At 43.7% G+C, this 19,731-nt stretch overlaps 1 protein-coding gene and 1 long non-coding RNA gene across 2 annotated transcripts; one reads left to right on the top strand and one right to left on the bottom strand.

Moving 5' to 3' along the window:
- Positions 1-3,432: 3,432 nt before the first annotated feature.
- Positions 3,433-6,686, bottom strand: LOC119325544. The gene is made up of 3 exons (XR_005157574.1): positions 6,143-6,686; positions 5,349-5,418; positions 3,433-3,622 (listed from the first exon to the last, which is right to left on the bottom strand). It is a non-coding gene; the product is annotated as an uncharacterized LOC119325544 (long non-coding RNA).
- A 1,317-nt stretch (positions 6,687-8,003) lies between these two features.
- LOC119323740 lies at positions 8,004-10,855 on the top strand. Its single transcript, XM_037597445.1, has 2 exons — positions 8,004-8,347; positions 9,361-10,855. Exon 2 carries the CDS (start codon positions 9,365-9,367, stop codon positions 10,463-10,465), a length of 1,101 nt encoding a protein of 366 aa, XP_037453342.1. The 5' UTR covers positions 8,004-8,347; positions 9,361-9,364; the 3' UTR covers positions 10,466-10,855.
- Positions 10,856-19,731: the final 8,876 nt, after the last annotated feature.

Raw genomic sequence — 19,731 nt, 5'->3', positions numbered from 1 at the left:
TTTTAATCATTTTTCATATATAAATCTTTTTCATCCGAGCTACAGGTATTTTTCTATGAATTTCCAAAGTTTTATTGAATTTTTAAATTACTGGATTTATTTTAATTAAAATATATAGTAAATATTAATTCCTACAGGTACACAGAAGTGTACCCAGTAGTTTGCACATGTGGCTGACATGTGGGGCCCTGTTGACTGCCCAATCAACAGTTAGTAGTTGACTCTTGACTGGTCAATTGACAGGTGAGGCCCAGGTGTCATTGACACTGGGTCGTTAGCTTAGTTAAACAAGTTAATTAGATTTGGTTAATTATAGGGGGCCACATGTCTGTGACTGGTTAGTAGGGGGTAGCACTAAACTAGGTTATCTAATTAAATGGGGCGGGGCCCGCCTGGCAGTGACACAGCCAACCACGGTTGTGCACGCACGGGCACATAGGCAAGGCCAAGGCAGAGCGTGGCCAAGGCGTGACGCAACGTGTGGGATTGCCTAGGCGCGGGCGGCGACGGGCGGCAGAGCGTTGGCCGGCGCGGAGGCCAGCCTGGCAAGCAGTGGTCGGGGAGCGGCAGCGGCAACAGAGGACATCAGGACGTAGCGGCGGCGGCATGCGAGGGAGGAGGCGCGTGGGCATGGGTTGTAGCAGGCGGGGCTGCGTCGTGGCCTGGGCGAAGGCAGGACGCGCGCGCGGACGGGGCAAGCTGGAGGCGGTGGCGGAAGTAGCATCGAGCAGCAGCTAGCGCAAGGAGCAGTAGCATCAGCAACAGTGCAGCGGCAGGAGGAGGCGAGTAGGGCGCACGCGCGGGGCGCGTAGGGGGCGGTTGCAGGCGGGCGCGGGCAGGGTGCATTGCGCGTAGCGGGATGCGGCCTGAGGCGCGGCAACGCGCACATAGGGGTGAACTGCGGGCGCGACCATGGAAGGTAGCGGACGGCGGCTTACGGCTACAGATCGAAGGGAACAAGTAGGGGGGATGGATGAGGAGCTCACCGCGCTGCGGAAGACGAGCTCGGGGAGGTCAGGGAGGCGCCGAGCAACCGCAACGACGGCGAGGTGGTGACGACTGGACGAAGAAGATGAAAAAGGGATCAGCTCGAGGGCGTCCCGGCTTGATATGGTCCCCCGGACGGAAAAATCCGGCCGCGGCGGACCTCCTGGATGTGTTCCCACACATCGGAGACGACTATGGCCGCGCCGATGACGACGATGCAGCGGTGGCCGCGAGTTGTTCGAGCTCGAATTCGAGAAGAAGAGAAGGGGGCGATGGGGGAAAGTGGGGGAATGGATGAGGACGAGCTAGGGTTTCAAGGGGGCATCCATATAGTGCAGGGGGCAACATGGAGGGCATCCACGACCATGGTGCCCTGGATGTGCGGCACACACCACCTCTGAATGAGAGGAAGAAGGAGGCGCGACCGGGTTGGGCCAGTTGTGCACTGTGCACTCAAGGCTCAGTCCAGCAGTAGTTTCCCTTTTTTTATTTGTTTTTATGTTTTGTATTTTCTCCCATGTTTTGCATTTAAAAAAATAGTAATTGAATTTTGTTGATTACAAAACTAGTCACATAAATGAAGCACAATATTTTGAAGAGGCCCACAAAGTTTTAAGTAAATTGAAATTGTATAAATATATGTATAAATTGAAATGGCTATTTTAGTTGTTGTTGGACCACTTTATAATTTGCTAAGGATTAATTGGTGAGTCAAAAAGGTTTGTGTCAAACATGAAAAATGATCAGGGTATTTTATAGAATAATGCGAACATTTTAATTTGATGGTTTGAAGAAATAATAGTTTGACTTGCTATTTGAATTTGAATTTAACTTTGTTTTTTTATCAAATGATAGTTGGCTTAGTAAGACATGATGACATGACACTATTAGCAAGGGATCACTGTAACATAACACCTGGGTGTTACAACCAGGTGGCATCTGGCCCATGTGGTGAAACCGTCTGCCTCTCGCCAAAAATGTGCGTGCACTTTTAAGGGCATATAAATTTCAATCTTAGCAGTACCTTGTAGGATAAGTGTTGAGGTGAAAGAAAGAGAAACAAAAACAAAAAAGCTTTGCCTTCTCTTATTTAAGACATGATCTCTTAGCAACAAATCTCTCACCATATTTTTAGAAATAATTAGTTACTCGAGATAAAACTAAAAGAGAACCCATTTTACATCATATTTTTCTGTCATCCCTAGATCACGTGGTCGGATTAAAGATAAGATCAGACCTGGCCAAACGCGCCGGCCCGGCCTAACACGACCCGACCCATCGTAATCGTGCCTGGCCCGGCACACGACCCGCCAGGGCATGATTATTATACGGGCCGTGTCGTGCCGGCCCACGTGCCGCGCCTGCAGCCCAGGCACGGCCTAGTCAGTAAACGGACCAGCACGTTGGCCCGTTTAGCATGTTGGCCCGCACATTTTCAGTTTGTTGGGTTGATTTTAAGGCCTATTAGGCTGTATTTTAGGTATACATATATAAAAAATTCAAAAAATTATATAAAAAATAAATGGGTCATGTCGTGCCGGCCCGCGTGCCCAGGCACGGCCCAAGACGTGCCGCGTGCCGGGCACAGCCCGTTTAGCTCGTGTCGTGCCTGGCCCATGGCGGGCCGTGCTCGTGGGTTGGCCTGGTTTGTCCGGCCCGTTTGGCCAGCTATAAATAATTGTGTATTACCTCCCAAAAAAAAGATAATTGTGTCTTATCAATCACTGTACATGCCCTAACATCTATTATCTATCTATTATATATAAAAAGTACTTTACGGGCTAACCAAAAAAAAGAAATTAGTCTAGAAATTACCACAAAAATTAGAAACATCTGACCGTTAATTTAGTAGTCCAAAAATTATGCCCATTAGATTAGATTTGACTTTAAAATTACCCACCATTGCCATTATGTTATAAGATATAGTGGGAAAAAAACTTCCCTCATGTCTACCTTTTTTTGCTTTAAAAAATCTTAACCTATCGAGGCCAACTTACGAACAAAAGAAGCAATCTAACAAAATCAGAAGAAACCTACGCTCAGGAACCCTAGCTTGCCTAAATCATCTTCACCGCCATTGCCTTGGCACAATACCAGACAATGGATCCAGGCTTCCACGCATACATGCTTCCTCCTCTTAGGTTAGCAATCTAGGCTTCCACCCCTACGTCTTTCCTCCTATCCCAGGTCTTTTTTTTACTCAAGCAAATAGGACCAGAAGGCACATGTCGCCCCTCCAAGGTGGCTCACACAACAATATGCAATATGGGCAACGGCCCAAGCCAAGATAGGTATGTTAATCGCTTCTACCAAACAATCCAATCCTACACTGATCATTTGCATGTATTCTCTTTTGTTTTTGTTCCCAATACCATATACACTAATCTCACGATCAGTCTTACAGCTCCTCACATATTCTTTGCACCAATCTCACAATCAATTGCGTGATGCCGTAGACAAACTCATGATAGGTTAGACTTGTACCCATCATGATGTTGCTATTACAGTATTACTCAAAATTAATGAACACCACCATGATGGCTTGCCCTCAAAGAAGTAAAGGAACTCTCACAAGCAAGTTCCCCCAATATCCTCAACTGCGCCATCGGTCGAGCGAGCCTCCAGTAAGTACCATCTGCACAGCTTGTGTAGAAATGACATATAGTTTAATCTTTTCTCAACAGCACTAACATAAACAAAAGGTATGACAACACAATCAAATAAGCTTTTCATTCATGTCCTAAGTTCCCTTTGTGATTTTTAGGTGGTTATTGTACATCAACTTTGCATCCTAGATTGCAATCTTATCTTATTCTTACAGTTCAATCTTTTCTCAACAGCAAGAACAGAAACGACAGTACAATGCACACCTAAAAAATCTCTTATTTCTACTATGGTTTTTATGCTTATGCAGGGCAAATAATACAACAGAGATAGCTAGAGATGTAAGACTATATAGGAAAAGAAAAATACAAAGAAAGAGCAATCCAGAACCGGTGACACAAAAACAAAATCAATAATCAGTCAGGCTGGTATGACTAAGAGGTAAGTAGCAAGAAAGTTCAATCAAGATCTACAATTTGGACATTCAAGAACCTGGTATTTCTTTTAGGGACGTGTAAACGACTAAAAATAACACAAAGTGTATGGTATAAAAAAAATGATAGAGAAAAAACCACCAAATATGTAAGTTCTATCAAGTTTGTTTCAGTACCAACAAGAACAACTAGACAATATGAATTTTAAACTGATGCTGAATTACGAAACTTGAACAGGACATTGGAGAGGGCAGATATGGAAATTTGGAACGTAAGAAACCCAAGTTGCAAGTGAGTGATGTGATGCAATTTTCTGGTACGAAGAAAGAACTTCAGGTAGAGCAAGAACATGCCATCTTTCAGATTATGCTACCAACAGGCAAGGTTGACTTGCCACTATTGAGAAAGCCACTGGATGACACCAAATTGCTAAGGAAACACAATGGAAAGAGGTGCAAAAACTACATGAAAAATATTTAGATTGTACAAGTCCATGTTCGCTTTCATATCAACGGGAGGAAAGGTAGACACAAAAATAAACAATGGTCGTGGACCTTAAGGTATTTGGAATGAATGGCTAAAAATACCACAAAATAGGAACGCTACTACGTGAAGGTAAAGACGAAACACAGACCGCGCAGTTATGCACCTATGACCCTACAAATGGGGTAAAATAGGATTTATGCGTCAACATCAGAATACACAAGGGAGTCAACAAATATTGTCGAGGGCCTTAAAAATATGTTGGATAGAGATAACAAAAGCACTCAGAATGGCAACTGAAGTCGCAGGCTTGATTGTGAATGAATAGAAAGGGATGTGATATCATTGTTCAGTACAAAGACATAAGGCCGAGAAGAATATCAAAGAACCATTCATAATTCATGGCTATGCAGTGTCCATTATTATTCCCCTACAGAGAAGATATAGAGGAAATATACATTACATACTAAGATAAGGTGCAAAATGCAAGAGAAAGCATGTAACAATTTTGGAAATACTATGAGAGTCATATACAACACCATACTAATCAATCAAAACACTTCCTGGTGTGTCAGAAGCTTAAACTGCAGTTCAATGTGGATGCCCTTGCATACATTTTGCAGTATAAACTGGACTGAATCAAAAGACACCAAGGAAACCTAAGAACGTAACTATATGCTAGCTTGCAAGAGACAATAGAAAGAGAAGATACAAGAGGTGAGCAGGTATGAAAGAGAATACTACTGCCATGTGCCATCCAGCTTCATAGATAGCCCAAGATACAAAGCACAAAACTACCAAGATGTTATGGCAATATGTCAGTGGGCTGGATACGCATACCTATTTGTGATATTCATGTTGAACGCAGCTTGGCCAGAGATACAAGCTATGCTACAGGAAGTAGACCAAGCTGCATCAGAAAAACCGGATATTGTTGACCGAGTGTTCCACATAGTTCATGAGAGACATAAGAGAAAGGGGGTACTCAAAACACTTGCATGTAATAACATGCTGACTTGATCAGACTTGTTATTTTCTTTTCTATAGCAAATGAACTAATAACAAGGATAACCGTAAGTAGATGGAAAATTAGTACAGTGCGAACTATCCTCAAAATAAAATTGAATTTTCTATGCTAACATGATATGGTAGAACAAATATGATCTACTACTCCCACAAGTATTGGAAACATGCATCAACATTCGATGGAAATAGCTCAATAATACTAATTGTCGACACTACATATTATCTAATATTTTAACCTTATTCTATTGTAAGTACAAGTCAATAGTGACAACATCCACGGATCGTTATAGTTTATATGTAAAATGCAATAGCACCCATTTTCACATTCACTTATTAAAATTAAGTCTATCTTTAGTAGTAAAATTATAGCTTTTTTGCGGAAAAAACTATAGCTAATTACAAATGAACTTTTTAATTTCTTATTATTTTAAAATATGAATGGGGGTAAGGGGCCTAACACTTCAGATGCCAGTTCCAAGTACGGAAAAAGTGTATGGGGGCATAAATAGATTTACACATTTCACTAACAAGTCGTACCTTAATGTACATTATATGAAACAACAAAAAATATACGAGTATGAGATAGGCTGGAAAGAAGAAGGGGGGACCTGCAGGTGAAAAATGAGCCGCCGAAGTCAGGCTTCCACTGTGAGGATGAAGATGGCCTGCCGGGGCACCTCGCTCTGGGACGGCCACGATGCGATGGAAGACAACGCCGCCAGCATCCTCACAATCGAGGTGGATTCAAGCTGGATCTGTGAGACGAAATCAATGCCCACGTCGGCTCCAAGGACACCGACGACAGCGACACTTCAAGATCGACAAGCTCGACTCCTCCATTGCGCAGCTTCTCATCGAGCCCTGGTAACCCTCCATCGCTGTTCGGCCTAGCAGATCGAGGAGGCGTACAGGGAGCCAAATTAGGCGCACGAGATGGCGGCCCCGTGCGTGCAGGTGTGTAAGAGCAAGGTCACGGCAAGGAATCAAGAGGGGAAACTGAGGTGGTGTTGGGAATTAAATCCGCAGCGCTCAGGTTGAACGAAATTTGTACAGGGGGGATAGAACAAGATGAAAAGGGGATCAGGCACGAGCACCGTGGGAGACTGTTAGGTGTTTATTTCCTGAGCGGTGATACTGAATATTTTTAGGAATGGTGAGACTGTGAGGTGTGTGAAGTGTGGGTGCGAGAGAAGTGATCTTATTGGGCTTCCACCAGAACAAATGTGTGCACGCTATCTAGACTTGCAACACCCACTTGGGCTTCCACCAGAAAAAAAAAACATTTTTTCTAAAAACAAACAAAATATCCTACTATTAAACAGTGATTGCGTACAGTATTGTACACCCCCAAAAACAGGTGGAGTTCACATAAGTGCGCTCAGACTAAATTATAGTCTACTTTCTATGCTGAAAAATGTTCTGAACAAATCAAAATATATATTACATGATCATAAAGAAAACATATTAAACCCATACCAATCATTGATATTTGAAGTATGCATACAAAAGTACAATTTTATGTCAAGTCGATACAAACTATCAACAAGATCCTACAGCCACATCCAGCAAACCCAGGGGCTGGGGAGGTGCTCCCAAAGAATTCGATGAGAAAGTCTTCGCCCAATATTTCCAAAAAAATGAAAGAGAAATTATTCTCATCTTATCATGAAAAAAAATACCAAACATATGTCTAAGGGTAAAATAAATTTACAACCATCACTTCACAAACAAACGATAAAAATGACAAATGATTATAAATGTCATCACACTTGGTTCCAAATCTTCTTTACACAAATAAAATAATCTGTTTTAACTATTAATCTTCAAAAAATTCTAGCCCGTGCATGGAGCGGGCCATGTTTAAAGACAAACACGCCTATATGTTTCTATATGTTAATTATGTGAAAACTCTCCTCTTTTGGCTAATATTATTATTACAAGTAGATAAATTGATGAAAAGAATTATGCTCATATAAAAATAATACATTAAGATACGATAGAAAACAAAGCCGAGGTGTCGATGTCGAGGTGGGACACAAATTTTTAGTCCGGCTAGCTTTCAAAAAGTGACTGACACGTCCGGTTTAGGACTTTGGAACAACAACACCTCTAGAACCTCACACTCTCTTACGATCGATGTTGACTCATCCTTTCCATATGGATGATGACGGCCAATGCAACATGATAAAAATGCAATAAAAATGATAAGAAACACAATTTGCTCAATGAAATTCATCGTAAAAGATACTATTACATGCATAATAAGCAGGTATATGATAAATGGATACATATATTTATATGTGAAATCAAACATACAGAAGAAGAACTATGTTCTCAAAACTCAAACATTTGTATATGCCATCACATACTCCAATTTTTCTGTAGACAAATCAAATAATATGTTTCCATTATCAAACTTTTTAATGTTTAGCCGGCGCATCGAGCGGGCCACTTTGCTAGTTTCAGGAAAAAACAAATAGCACCTGAGCTGCCTCCTCTGTCGTCCCTACCTCCGTCCACCGGCACCCGGGTGCCCGTCCCCGCCAGATTCAGCGCAAACGAGGCCGTCCTCGCCGGACCCTGCCGGATCCGCTGCACAGGAGGCCGCCTCCCCTAGCTCGAGCACGAGCGCCGCCTGCCCGTACTCGCCCGCCACCGGACCCCCTCCCCTGAGCTCGCGCCTTCGGCGGCGCAGGAGGCCTCTCCGCGGTCTTGAGCCTCCCCTACTGACTGGTCCCTCCCCGACCTCGAGCGCCGTCGTCGTCCTCTGGCTCGTCCCTCCCCTCCGCGCACCCGACTTCCCCCTGTCCAACGTAATGTTCTTTTTTTCATTGTTGTGAAGCATGTAAATTACTGTAGTTGTGATCTATAGTGAGTTCTCTTGCTCATGAGTTGCTGCCAATGACGAATATGGTTATTTCTTTGTGAATATATTTCTTGTGAATATGCACGGCAAGGCGAGTTCTTCCCACACCCCCTCAGCCTTCTTGTCTTTGGCTGTTAACAGATCTAAATGATGATGATAAATAGGCGTTTACCTTGCGAGGACTTCGATTTTCAGTTTATTTTTTATTTTAACCTATTGTATATGTGATCTGAACGATCCATTTTGCACACATGTTGTACATGCAGAGTAATGACTTGAAAGATTGCTAGCTTATGATTCGAAGCTTAATTTCTTTAAAATTGTTCTGATCTGTTCTTGGCTCTGGCTGTATGTCTATATTTAGTTGATTTAATCTTTTAGTCACTGAAAACTGACACAAATGGAACTTCTATTGCAACTGCTGCCGCTTGCATGATGTAAGTGAAGTACTTCATACCTCAACTGTTTACTGTTAAGTGTGATGAACTTCCGTTTTCATGTTTGAAAAAATTGAATTTGCATTGTCGTGTTTGAAATAGTAAGTTTGAATATTGTTCAATTTTATGCATTAGACAGTACTAAGTAGTGTTTTTGTTTGATTTTTTGTGCTGTAAAATGAAGAATATAAGTAGAGAATATTTGGGAGTAGGAACAACTGCAACAGCAACAAAGCCTTTTGTCCAAAGCAAGTTAGGGTAACCAATATTTGGAAATAGGTGCGGAAAAGAAAAATGAGATGCTGTTACAGATAGGGCTCCTTATTTAGGGGCAAGTGCTTGAGATGCTCTTATTAGGCCCCCTTCTCTATTTCTGGATCAGCCAGTGGTTCTAGCGCCTTTATTTGTTTATATCCAGTTTGTTTAATTCCTGTTGCTACTCCATGCGATTAATCCATGTTTGTCTTAAATTTCTTGTTCTTATTGCTATACTTCTACACTAACCACAGTAAATTTTGTTCAGCATCATGTCAAAGGTAGAGGCTTGTGTTGAGACAGCCAAGTCAATGGTCATTGTTAAAGAGATCGACGGTACTGAATATTGCAGTGGATTTATTGCAATCACTGAAGCGAGACAGGGTACCTATGTTGTTACCGATGCTGAATTTGTCATGGACCGTAAGGACAATTTGATGGTTTTCTTTTCTGACAATACTGAGCTGCCAGCCTCCTTTATTGAGACATACGGGCCTTTTTGTTTCCTGAAAACAAAGTTTCATCCAGCGTGTGAGCAAATTGAGTTGATGGAAGCGAATATTACCCCCTCACCTGTGATCATCTTCCCTCCTTCCTCGTCAGCTAGTTTCTATTATCTTCCGAGTTTTGTTATTTTGGAATCCACAGAGTCATATTATGGCAATTTCAAATGTGCTCGCATTGGTGCCACTGATCAGATTCCTGGTTCAGGAACCTATTTCGTGGTAAATTGTCACTACAGCGAGAATACCTCTGATGGCCATGACAGATTATCTACTTGTCCAGTATATACCTTGAGCGGAAGTGTTATGGGCATAATCCTGTCATCCGATCCTAAGTTTACTTGGGAGAAGCTAGCATTCTCTGCAAAGTGTGTCTCGAACTTGATAAACTTACTCAGGACACTATTACCTCGAAACAAGAAACATAGAGATGGATATGGCAGTTCTGGAACCAAGAAAAAGAGAGATGGAGATGGCAGTTCTAGAACAAAGAAAAAGAGAGATGAAGATGGCAGTTCTGGAAACAAGAAAAAGAGAGATCGGGATAGCAGTTCTCGAACCAAGAAAAAGAGGGATGGAGATGGCAGTTCTGAAAACAAGAAAAAGAGAGATGGGGATGGCAGTTCTATGCATGAGTCTGCTGAAAACAAGAGAAGCAAGGGTGGTGATGGCAGTTCCAAGAAGTTGGCTGGAAATAAGAGTAGCTCTAATAGTATTTCCAAGGGCATGGAGAATAAGGGGCCTGGCCACAAGTGCAGTTCCAAGGGCAAAATGGGTGGATGTGAGATCAGTTCCAAGGTCAAGGAGTCTACTGCAAACAAGACCACGGCTGGAGACAAGGGCAAGGGGTTGGCTGCTAGCAAACGATGAGAGCAGTATGGAAGAAACGAGTGTGGCCCTTGTTTTTGAGAATTACCGTGTTCTTCCTTATGTGTATCATCCCATTTGGCATCTTATCATACAAAAGATCAGCTGCAATGACTCTGTTACAAAATGACTTGAAGATCACTAGAGGTTCATGTTTGATGATTGATTCTGTTACAAAATATCAGCATGATTGATCCTTCGTAATAACTCATGTTGTTTTCTCCTCTCCATCGCTCGATCTCCGGTGGGTAGCTAAGTAGGCAATACTCTGATGTAATCTTTTGGGTTTTCACTTGGGCGGTGAAATGGGAATGGAAAAATATAATGCGGAAGCACTAATGTTGTTCAATTTAGTAACGTTGTATGCAGTGAATGCAGTCTAGCATTATTTTACTGCTATCTTTGTTTTTTGCAGCTCTGACACTATTTGGGAATTTTGTTACTCAGAGAGGTACGGGAACGAGCGATTTGTTTGTCAACGAGATAGCGCACTCCTTTTACCTGGCTTAACCATATAGTGGTAGCTTCGAAGCAGTTCTTTGTGCCTGGGTGCACGCAGCTCAGATAAGTAGTCGACCAACTAATGGCAGTATGCACTTGCCTTCAAATGTATGGTTGCCGAGCTATACAGAAGGTGACGATCACTCGAAAATATGTGTATTTCTCGTGCTATGTAAAACCATTTTGTGCAACGGATGATGTTGAAGTATGATGTACAATAGGTATTGATAATGAATGGGCATGACATCTTTACATATATGATGAGTAAACTAAGAAGACGGCGGTGCAATGTAGTAGAAGAAATACAAGACACCTTATGCAAGATAAGTGAACCAATAAAATCTTGCCAAATTAGAACATGCCCCTTGATAGTTGAACATGATAGGCCATTTGACTTTGACTACTCGAGCTCAGAATAGTCATTAGGATCATATTCTGAACATGAATCTGTACGTGGGGAGTGTGAGGGTTTCATTGCATCCAAAATGGAACTCAGTCCCTTGGTGACATATTTGTCAGTCATTTCACTGTTCCGCAATATTTTTTTGATGTGCGCATTTTCATATTCATTGTGATCATTTTCAAAATCTGAGATGCATAAAAACATAAATAGCAGTGAAATTATCTTTGTAATGCATAGTATATTCTAATATAATATGGGCTTCCTATAAACCCTTGTGTGTTATTTCTGGAATTCTGATGAGAGAGCCCATGTATGTTGTAATTTGATGTGTGCATTAATACAATCTAGCACTACTACTTCAAAAAACAGGCTCCCAGTTGGGAGCTCCAGAAGTAATGATAGTTGATAGATGATAGGTTGAAAATATACTATATGCTAAGTTTATTGCCAACCACGATGACGAGATCATACAGAGAAAAAGTATTCCCTCATGTCTCTATATGAGGCGCACATGCATTTCAAAACTCACGTAGTAACATTAGCTGACCAATAAAATATAAAATTTGGAAATATGAATGGCATGTAGTTTAGCTTGAAGGATGGAGTTCTGCTAGTACGATACAAAGCATCTAGGCAGATCGTAGTATAGATAAAAGGGGCAAACCATAAGCATCATAAATAAATCATGAAAGTGGAACTGGCTGAAAAATATGGGCTTGTATTGGCGCTACTAATCGAAAGCCTTTCGATCCCCTACAGGCCAGCTCTATTCACCTGAAAGCGCACTATTGTTAGTCTGTTACTATCAGTCCAGTCTCTGAAAGGCCACATAGCTCCCAACATTTCCTGGATATTTTGGCAGACCAACTCTAAGTGCTGAAAGCATCTAGCAGAAGCGGCCTAATAGACCTGTCGACTACAGATGTCCCTGCTCCCCTTCCCGACAAGGAACATACTGTACTTATTAAAGAAGAACAGAAGAGGAACATGTTAAAGAATAGAAGAGGAAGCATATTATGGAGATTCTGCTTCTTTCTATACAATGTTTGTTGCCCACCCATGATGAATCAGACCGCACAAAGAAATGCAATTCCCTCCTGTCTTTATGTGGCCACATGCATTTGGACCCTGGTACTTGACCCCATTATCGATGGGTACCAACTAACTGGACTCCTCATGGACGGAGGCAGTAGCCTCAATCTGATTTACTCAGATACAGTGAGAAAAATGGGTATTGATCCGTCAAGGATCAAACCCAGCAACACAACCTTTAAAGGAGTAATCCCAGGCGTCGAAGCCTGTTACTCTGGCACTGTGACTTTGGAGGTAGTGTTCGGCTCGCCCGACAACTTCCGCAGCGAGGACTTGATCTTCGACATCGTCCCTTTCCGCAACGGCTATCACGCACTTCTTGGCCGTATTGCGTTCGTTCGCTTCAATGTCGTCCCGCATTACGCATATCTGAAGCTAAAGATGACCGGACCCAAGGGTGTCATCACTGTTAATGGCAACACGGAGCGCTCACTCCGAACCGAGGAGCACATGGCGGCTCTGGCAGCCGAAGTCCAGATCGGCAACGAGGCACCGAAACCCCAGCCCGCCGTTAAGGCATGAGAGGCGAGCAAACGAGCCCGAGCCTTATCTGAGCTCCCGGAGTCTCCCCACGCTCAACATAAATAGGAACATGCTCCTCACAGCATGGCCCCGCTAGCCGTAAACTGTGTGCCTCGGATGCACCACTTTGCGCTCAAAAATATCATGGGCAGCTGTGGGGGCCAATTATCCAAGGGCCCAGTGTTCGGCTTGACCGAGCTATGGTCAAACGTGTCCTCAAACAACAATAGGTACCATCTAGGACCTATCCAGCATCAAGCTAATATATTATGTCGACTTCTCAAGATCATCTTTCAAGGTCCCGCCCGCCGATCACTACCTCCTCTATGGAACCCTCTCAAGGAGCAAAGGCACAGACGTGTAGCAGGGCGCAGTAGGGACGTCAAGGCTCTCATGAAAGCGCTATGTAAACCTTTCTTCTATAAAGCTTATTCTTCAAAGTATCTGTAACAGTTGCTTCGGCAAGTCAGATTGTACGGTTAGGCGTCATGAAAAATACCATCTTTTTCGGTCCCATTGCGGTCATTCATGTTGCATATCCTTTTCCGCTCTTCGATGCCAAAATAAACTAGTTCGATACATGTTTTCTTTAGATGCAATCAGCTGAATAGACCAGGGGCTTGACTATAAACTCGCCTCAAGCATCATTCCCACACCTTTTTTTATATTATGTGCTCGGCGCCTCGGATATTGCATTATATGAATAGGTTTTGAATTATATCTTGGGTCAATAGTTGGGTTGCCCGGCTCCTATGTTTACCATCTTACGTTCGGCATGTTCGGCTAAGAGGGTAAAGGGAGAACCACTGCGATTGTACTTCCAGGTCGCTTGGTGTCGGGGATATCTAGCGACATATGCCAAGGGATGGCTTATCATGGAGGGGGTCAAAAGTACCTCGCTGGGCTCTAGAAGCGGGAGTGAGCGAGACGGCATACGCCTGCGAGTCTTACCCAGGTTTGGGGCTCTCCGTGGAGATAACACCCCTAATCTTGTTTTGCGGGGTCTCCGCATGATCACTATGGTGAATAGAGTAGCTACAAGATTGCTCCTTGAGCTGTTCGTCTAGAGGAGGAAGAAGGGCAAGGCCAGCTCTACTCCTCTCTCTCTATATGTGTGTATAATGGCCAAGGTTCTGAACACTTGCATGGGGAGACCTGGGGGTTTATATAGGCCTACCCCCAGGGGTATAATGGTAATCAGGACCGGGTGTAGGAGCCGACCGTCAGCGTCTCTGGGCACCGGCTTCTCCGCCGGCTGCTGGAGCCCGCCGACTGCCGTGATCTCGACCAACAGGTAGGGCCCGCCGCCTGCGGGCCATACCGGCCCCTTTATACTGTAGCCTTGCCCTTGATGACAGAGGCTTTGTCAGGGGGAGCGTGGCTACATTCCCACCGCCTGGCGGGCGTTCACTATAGCCACACCCCATCTCTTCTGGTTAATGATGCACAAACTCCAAGGGAGAGGACGGCCGCCTGATAGGAGCCGGCTTGCCCTCGTTGCCGCCTGCTGGGGTCTTGCCACCTTTTGGTGGCTGGTGGACAGGTAGGGCTCGCTGCCTACAGGCTGTACCGACTGCTTGTCGTGGGAGCATGGCTCCTTTGTCATAGGTGAGGTCATGGGCTGCTTGGCTACAGTGCCACGCCGGGCGAGGGGTGTCCGCTTGGTACACCCACACTGTGGCCACGCTTTGCCCTGGATTCGGGGGTGGCAGGTCGTGCTGTAGCCACGCCCCGTCTCATCATAGTAATGGGGTGCAAACTTTGAGGAGGCACAGGGCCGCCTGCTAGATGCCGGCCCACTGGGGGCTGCCTATTGGAAGCACACCGCCTTCTGGTAGCCGGCCCAGGGTCACAGGCGGCCCAACACTACAAAAAAATACACTTCCATGATGATACATGTTTGTCACAGTAGGTCACGTTTTCTGTCATGCATGTACATCCATGACGATTTTATGATAGAATCGAGATAGTCATACCTGTGCTGTTGTAGAAGTGTTCCATGACATTACAAAAATTATCATCACGGAAGTGTCCACTTCCATGACGATAAATCGCACGTCATAGAAGTGCTTTCGTCAAGGGTGACCGACACGTGGCATCCACCATAACAGGTCGCCGTTAAGCTATCGGGTCCGTTTTTGGATCCGATAACCCGTTATAAGCCTGGACCAATGGGGATTTTCCATGTGTAAAATTCTCATTGGCTAGAGGAAACACGTGTTGGCTCACCATTGGGACAGATGTCATCCACTCATTGGACAGGAGGCGCCTATGATACGTCGACACATGACACAGTCCAACAGAGGCCCATTCTGGTGAAAAGGCCGGCCCATTTGACTTGGTCAAAAGGTAACGGGCCGACCCACGGAAAGCCTGTTAACGGCGTGTTCATATATAGCCCATTTACGGCCCGCTAACTCCCGGCCCGTTACGGCCTATCAAAATTAAGCCCAATATCTTCACCTGGGCCGTCCAATATGATTCCAGCCCGTTGTAACTTCCAGCGCATGTATGGCCCATGTTGTCTTTTGGCCCATATGAGGCCCTTTGTAACTCTCGGCCCATTAAAGGCCCGAAATGAAAATGGCCCATAATGAACAGTGTATCGCTCTATACCCATTAACCGCCCATTATTCTGTGGGCGTTTCCAGCCCGTGTTAACTTCAGCCTTCTAAGGGCCCATTTATTCTTGGGCTCATTTCTAGAATTCGGTTAGTTACGGTCTGTTACTGGCATGTTCCGTTTGTGGGCCAAATTCAGACCGTGGTTACATTCGGCCCATTTGTGGCCCGTTGGGCTGTTTTCATAGCGTTATCAAATACGGCCTATTAATGGCCCGTTATGGTCCATGAACAGTAAGGCCCATGTTTTGCGAAATGATTATAAGCCCCGTGGAAGGCCCATGGATCCTACGGCCCGTAGAAGACCAATGGATCCTACGGCCCGTAGAAGGCCCATGGATCATATGGCCCGTAGAAGGCCCATGGATCCTACGGCCCGTGGAAGGCTTACAGACCCTATGGCCCGCAGGAGGCCCATGGTTACAACAATCCGTGTGTTGCCATGCTTATTGTGGCCTAGTTACCAAAAATAGGCTATTGTGGCCGCTAGAAGAACGCGGAAAAAGAACTGCAGTGACTACAAGCAAACAACTAAACAAGTCAATAAGGAAATAAATAAGCAAGCAACTAACGCTAGCCTATTGCAGCTATTACACATATTACATCCACTGGGCATCAAAGTTCACCACCAGTGCAAATATAGGGAACAAAGCAGCATATTACATACACTGGCCGTCAAAATTGGCCACCAGGGCAAATAAACGCGGCAGCAAAACAAGTCCATAATTGAAACAACTTCAGAAGAGCTCAAGAAACGTTATCCTGGGTATCCACCATGCTGGCAATAAGCTTAGCAAGCTTATTAGCTTTGTCTTGTTTGGCGCTAAAATCCTCCAACGCTTGTTGTTGCACCAGAAAGTATGCATCTGAATGCTCCAGGGACTTCCGTAGTACTTTTGCTTCTTGTCGCAGCACAGCTGATCAATGTCTTTCAGCTTGTAGTTGAGACTCAAGAAACCGAACTGATTGAGACAATGAGTTTGAATAGCTTGTGCAAACGGTAGTGGCCAGTAACACGAACACTAAACCAAGACAGGACTTTGGGGTTGCCTCACTGTCTTCAAGATAGTTTTCCTTAGCTATTTTATCAGCTTTGTTGAAGACCAACAAGGATGTCTCACGATCCTGAACCTTATCTGCATTACTTCCTTTATCATTGCTTAATAAGGCACTCTTCCACAATATTCTGTCAACATTCTAAAAGAAGGAACAAGCAAACACATAACAGGTTTAGCATGTACTAGTATATGAAACTCATTTCAGTGAACCAGTTCATTAGTAAGGTTGACAAGATTAAACTACCAAGTCTTCTATTGCCAAGTAGTACATTATAGAAGCATCAAACAAACATATATCTATGTCCTATGGTCACTACATTGTCTTGCCAAATCAAAACAGAGACACGGTTCAAATCATATCAGTTCAAGAGAAAGCAGCACTGAAAGAATACAAAGCGTGGGAAACTACACGGCACAACAAGATTTCAGATGGGTACCATGGGTCTACATGTACAACAACACTATTGGCCCTGTTATGATGCTAGTAATGTGCATGATATGAGAAGTCAACTGTATACACAATTGAAATTGAAATCAAAAGAGCTATTTATAAGAGGAAACCTGTTAAAGAAACATGCGTCACATACCTGTTGTGCCATTGGAGTTTCCATTGGATCATTCAATTTAAAAATAAGTTTGTATGAGTACATACAGTGATACAAGAGCAAAGTAGTATGCACGATAGCAATGGAATCTTAAATGAGAAAAGTTGTTCTTCAGGTTTAAGCACTTGTTCTACATGAACAGAGTACAGTAAGACACAAGCATATAGTACTTAAAATAAAATGAGCTCACAGACCTTACCACATTCTTGGTTCGGGACCAGTAAAGAACAAGGCGTTCCCAGTCATCATCCAGTAAATGTGTCTTAGGAGAACGTAAGGGAATTTGATGAGTTTCTTTTCCAATGAAGTACGTTTTATTTAGGTAATTCCGATGCTGCCACCAAGCATTCTTGAAGATAGCAGAGGTATTAGCACAGGTTACCTCATCCTGAGTTTCCAAATCGGTCCTTCTCAATGGAGAAAAATGGGAAATTTTGTTGTATTATAACCATCATGGAGGTAGAATGTATGGGACAAAGCAAAGTAATTGCCATGAATAACATTACTTACACATAACTCCTGGACAAACACCTGCAACTGGCATTTTCCTTCATCTTCAGTATAATATTTCCATGATGGGAAGATACGCACATAGGATTTAACAACATCAAATGTGATAGATGCTAAACTATGAATGGCTGGTTATGCTTCCTCCACATGAATAGGTGTACTAACTGGTGGAGTTGGGGTTCACCGTGCTAGTACTGGCGCTTTGGGCACTGGAGCTTCCTTACTAACTGCTCTTGTTTGGGAGCTCTGTGGTGGAGATGGTGTTGTGTCAACAGGAACTGGGTTACTATCTACTGGGGTTGGTGTTAGATTGGGTGAAGCTGGTTCTCTGTCCATCGTAGTATGGGTAAAATCTGCGAGAGTCTGGGTTATGTGTGGTAGGGCTGGTTCTCGTGCATGTACAACCGGGGTGCTATCTCCACCAAGAGGTAGCACTGTTTTATTTGAAGACTGTGTTTTACTCCGCAGGTACTGCCATCACCCGCTCCAATTCAAATGGCTGATAAACAGGAAACATAGTTGAATGTACAAACATTGTGTGAGAGATAGATGCAATAGATAGTGTGGAAAAAAGAGGGCATTAAATAGTTGACATGTATATTGTTTAACTAAAACGGATAGCACGACATAATTTTACATATATGATGTCTATCTAAACTGGATAGCATAGCATAACATAATTCAAAGATATGATGACTAACTAAACAGAATCGCATGACATAATTCACATACATGTTATCTAAGTTACCAGGATCGCATGATTTAATTCACATATGTGATTTATATGCTAAGCAGAGGGCATTCGCATATATGATGTCTGAACTAAGAACATGGTGTTAAATATTGTGTATATAATGTCTAAACTATGCAATGCAAGACACCATATGCATTATATGAGCAGTAGAACCATGCCAAGTTAGAGCATACACCTCGGTGGAGGAATAGGACTGGTCATCTTTCTCTGAATCCATCTCTGAGGAACTATCGGGGCCCAGCAAGAGACCTGCCTCGACAGGTAGCACTGTCTGCTATGAAGGCCTTATTTTCACTCCAGATTTTTCCATCATCCACTCAAATGGTTGATTCATAGGAAGAGTAGTTTAATGTACAAACATTGTCGACAAATGGAAATTTAATGAAGAAAAAGGATGGGCTAGATATCATTCAAATATATGATGCCTGGTTAAAAAGGATGGCATTGCACATTTCACATATATTATGGCTGGCTAAAAGACAAGAGACTGCATAATTCCCATATATGATATTGAAACTAAACAGGTGGCATTACAAAACATGTCTAAACTAAGCAGATGACATATATGATGTTGAAAGTAGGCACTGCAAGGCAACATATGCATGATATGACTAACATCATCAAGCCAAGTTAGATCAAACACCTTGGGGGGGGGGGGTAAATAGGAGTGGTCAGCTGCGTCTGAATCCGCCTCAGAACAGATATCTTCCTCTGGATTACAATCTGGAGAGGGGGGGAGGGTTTGTCATCATTAATCTCAAGTGGGATTCTAATAGCATCTCCAATAGATGATGTAAAATGCATTACCAAAAAGTGATAGATGTAAAATTTACATCACCAAAAACCACCTGGCTACAACAGATGAGGTAAAAACTGTTGACTCTAAACTTAACTGTCGAAGCTGAAATTTACTATGGAATCTAAATGTTACGGTCGAAATTGAACGGAATGGTAGCAGAGAGGCACTTCACATGGGATAGTTTAGGGAGAGCCTGCAGTTCATCTTCAACTTGCACCCCCCTGAGCTGCCAGCCACCACCGGCCGAATCCCGCGCGGCGTCGTTGCCTTGCCGCCCCGAAACAACTCCCCGCCGCCGGTCCGCCGCTGCCTCGCCGCCCCGAAACAACTCCCCACCACCGGTCCGCCGCCGCCTCGCCGCCCCGAAACAACTCCCCGCCACCGGTCCGCCGCCGCCCCAGCCA

The sequence above is a fragment of the Triticum dicoccoides genome, chromosome 6B (genome assembly GCF_002162155.2).
Source record: "Triticum dicoccoides isolate Atlit2015 ecotype Zavitan chromosome 6B, WEW_v2.0, whole genome shotgun sequence".
Lineage (NCBI taxonomy): Eukaryota > Viridiplantae > Streptophyta > Magnoliopsida > Poales > Poaceae > Triticum > Triticum dicoccoides.
This window is presented reverse-complemented; position numbering and strand designations above follow the sequence as displayed.